The sequence below is a fragment of the Cryptotermes secundus genome, unplaced genomic scaffold, assembly GCF_002891405.2.
Source record: "Cryptotermes secundus unplaced genomic scaffold, Csec_1.0 scaffold4725, whole genome shotgun sequence".
Taxonomy (NCBI): domain Eukaryota; kingdom Metazoa; phylum Arthropoda; class Insecta; order Blattodea; family Kalotermitidae; genus Cryptotermes; species Cryptotermes secundus.
This window is the reverse complement of record NW_019738416.1, coordinates 1,725-4,088: the sequence shown is the minus strand read 5'-3', so window position 1 is coordinate 4,088 and position 2,364 is coordinate 1,725. Positions and strand designations below refer to the sequence as shown.

The window sequence follows — 2,364 nt, the reverse complement described above, 5'->3', positions numbered from 1 at the left end:
TGTATGTGAAGGTCTGTCCCTTAAAACTGGTATGTTGTTTGTTGTTCTAGGGCATCCGGTCATGTAGATAGATTTGCAGATCTTATGGTGAAGGATGTGAACACAGGAGAATGGACCATTTGATTAAAGCCCACCTGGAGGAACTGGCTGCTGACAAGAAAACTCCTGTTTAGCCTACTTTCGCCTACATGTTGGTCTCCACTCTCATCCGACGCTTCCTTGTGGTTGTCTGGTTCAGGGTAGGGTGTGGTATTTCTCTGAATTTGAATATGTATGGGCACCAGTGGACTTGGGTGAAATTCATGAATTTGGAACGGGGAAAACAAAGGGGGGTTGTGGATAGGCGGGCGTTTGGGGTTCCGACTACTGAGACGGTAGGACGAGATTCTGTCTCAGGGCGACTTCTGGGCCTTGCTCGCACAAGGAGATAGAAACACATGAAACACACACTTCACTCAAAACTGTTACTCTTTATTTGCAGATGCGAACGAGAAGTACCTATTACACTTTTGAATTTGTGTACTGGACTTGGCCAACACCAATTTAACCTTCGGGTGGTCACTCCTGTTACTCACTAAGGCGACTCACTCCTGTAACTCCCTTTTTGTGGCTCACTCTTGTTACTCCCTTTTGATGACTGACTGCTTTGGAGAGGCAGAAGTCCTGACGGTTCCGGGAACGTCTGGTTTCCTCTCCTCTGAAATTTTGCTGATTGGGTGAACCTAAAATTTGGGTGTTTCTCTCATTTACATTCAGCCAATCGCTAACAAGATCCATGTTAATTTAGGCCTAAGTACAAGACGGTCCCTCTGACAGCACTTAAATAAATGCTCAAACGATCGATCGTTATGCCCCTCCGAAAATTATTGCGACTCGTATCTGTCAAGTCTCAAATTTTCAAAGACTTGCAACCACCGAAGTTAAATATTGAAATCCCCAGAAAACACAGCGGGATACTTCCTGCTCCGTTCTGGGGGTTTCAAGTGACCTGCAGCTTGCTTGTCCCTCAGAAAAACCACATGTTGCCCTTGGCATATGCTGGTGCTGGGGTCAATTCTGTATCATCTTGTGTTAACAGTAATGCAGCTTGTTTACTTGTAGTACATTATAATTATGAATGTAAATCAACAACATTGCTGAGATTCCTGCATGTTGCGGTTACACCTGAAGCTATCAGGGATGAGTGCCAGGACATTATAGTCAGAGTAATTACATATACTCGTATATATCAGAATACTGCTACCAAATTCCAAATGACAAACCCTGTAACTGCACACAAATCCAGGCTCTACACAGCACACTCAAGTGATGTGACTAACAAGTAAAGGAAGCAAAATAACTAAATGAATGCGTGACTACGGTGTTAACGTAGAAAATGTTCAGAAATGTAAATCTAGGAAACTGTATCAAATGAGGAACGAGGTGAGTCATGACTAATCCATCGCTACCTCAAGCAATATTTCGTGTTTCTTTGAACAAATCCGTTCTCACTTTTACATCATAAGCTTTTACCTATGCCGAACAGGAAATCTGTGCTTTTGTACATTATTTAGAGACTTTTTTGGGGTTTGAATCCCTCCTTCTGAGCGCCATTAGCAAGCAGTATGTAGCTTGTCTTTCTGTCCCTTATCTGGTTACAGGCATCAGTACTATAGCCAGGAACTGGCAGATTTTTGTGACACTTGCTTCGAACATCGTTCCACTGGACATGGTATTCTACTATATTTTACATTCCTTTCATTCCAGTGCGAATGTTTGACAGGAAAAAGTCACTCCTGCCATTCAGTGTAGGATGAATAAGCTGGTATGGTGACCGATATCTGCACTTTGAGAAAACTGAACCGAGGAGAATATAGGAGTTAAACAAGGAAGGAGACACAGGAGAACGGAATAAACTACATAATAGGAAATCTTTCATTTCGTACTCTTTGCTTCTTATTGTTAGGGTTATTAATTAAAAAATATTGCAATTTGTGAGAACTGAAACGTGTGGCGAAACAAGAAGCACAATAACGATTTGGTTTTTGAAAAGTCATAGTGAAGAATCCAGCTAGAATTCGGGACGATGTTGAGTATTCAAATGAATCAGGGAGAAATAAATTCTAGAACAGAATTATTGCCTATTTCACTTAAGTATTAAATGTTCAAGGAAGACTTTCTGTCATAGACTTAATAAGACTGATTTAATGGAGCAGATTCTTTATTGAGAAGGTAAAAATTGGCCCTAACTTTGCCAACATGCGGCGGTTGCTCGGTCGGTATAGTTTGCTTACGGACTAAAGCCGCGGCGTTTGTTTTGTTTGTAATAGTTGCTCAGCTCGTCAAGAAATTTCCAAGTCCCTGCCGCTGGTCCCAATCCTGAGT

The 2,364-nt window shown here is 41.8% G+C and overlaps 1 protein-coding gene across 1 annotated transcript in view; it reads left to right on the top strand.

The window, feature by feature from the left end:
• LOC117282828 (glycine--tRNA ligase-like) overlaps positions 1-565 on the top strand; it is a 3,612-nt gene extending 3,047 nt beyond the window's left edge. Inside the window, exon 2 of the mRNA XM_033754073.1 lies at positions 51-565. Within this exon, the coding sequence (XP_033609964.1) occupies positions 51-67 (17 nt within the window). The 3' untranslated portion in view covers positions 68-565. The remainder of the gene's footprint in view (positions 1-50) is intronic.
• Positions 566-2,364: the final 1,799 nt, after the last annotated feature.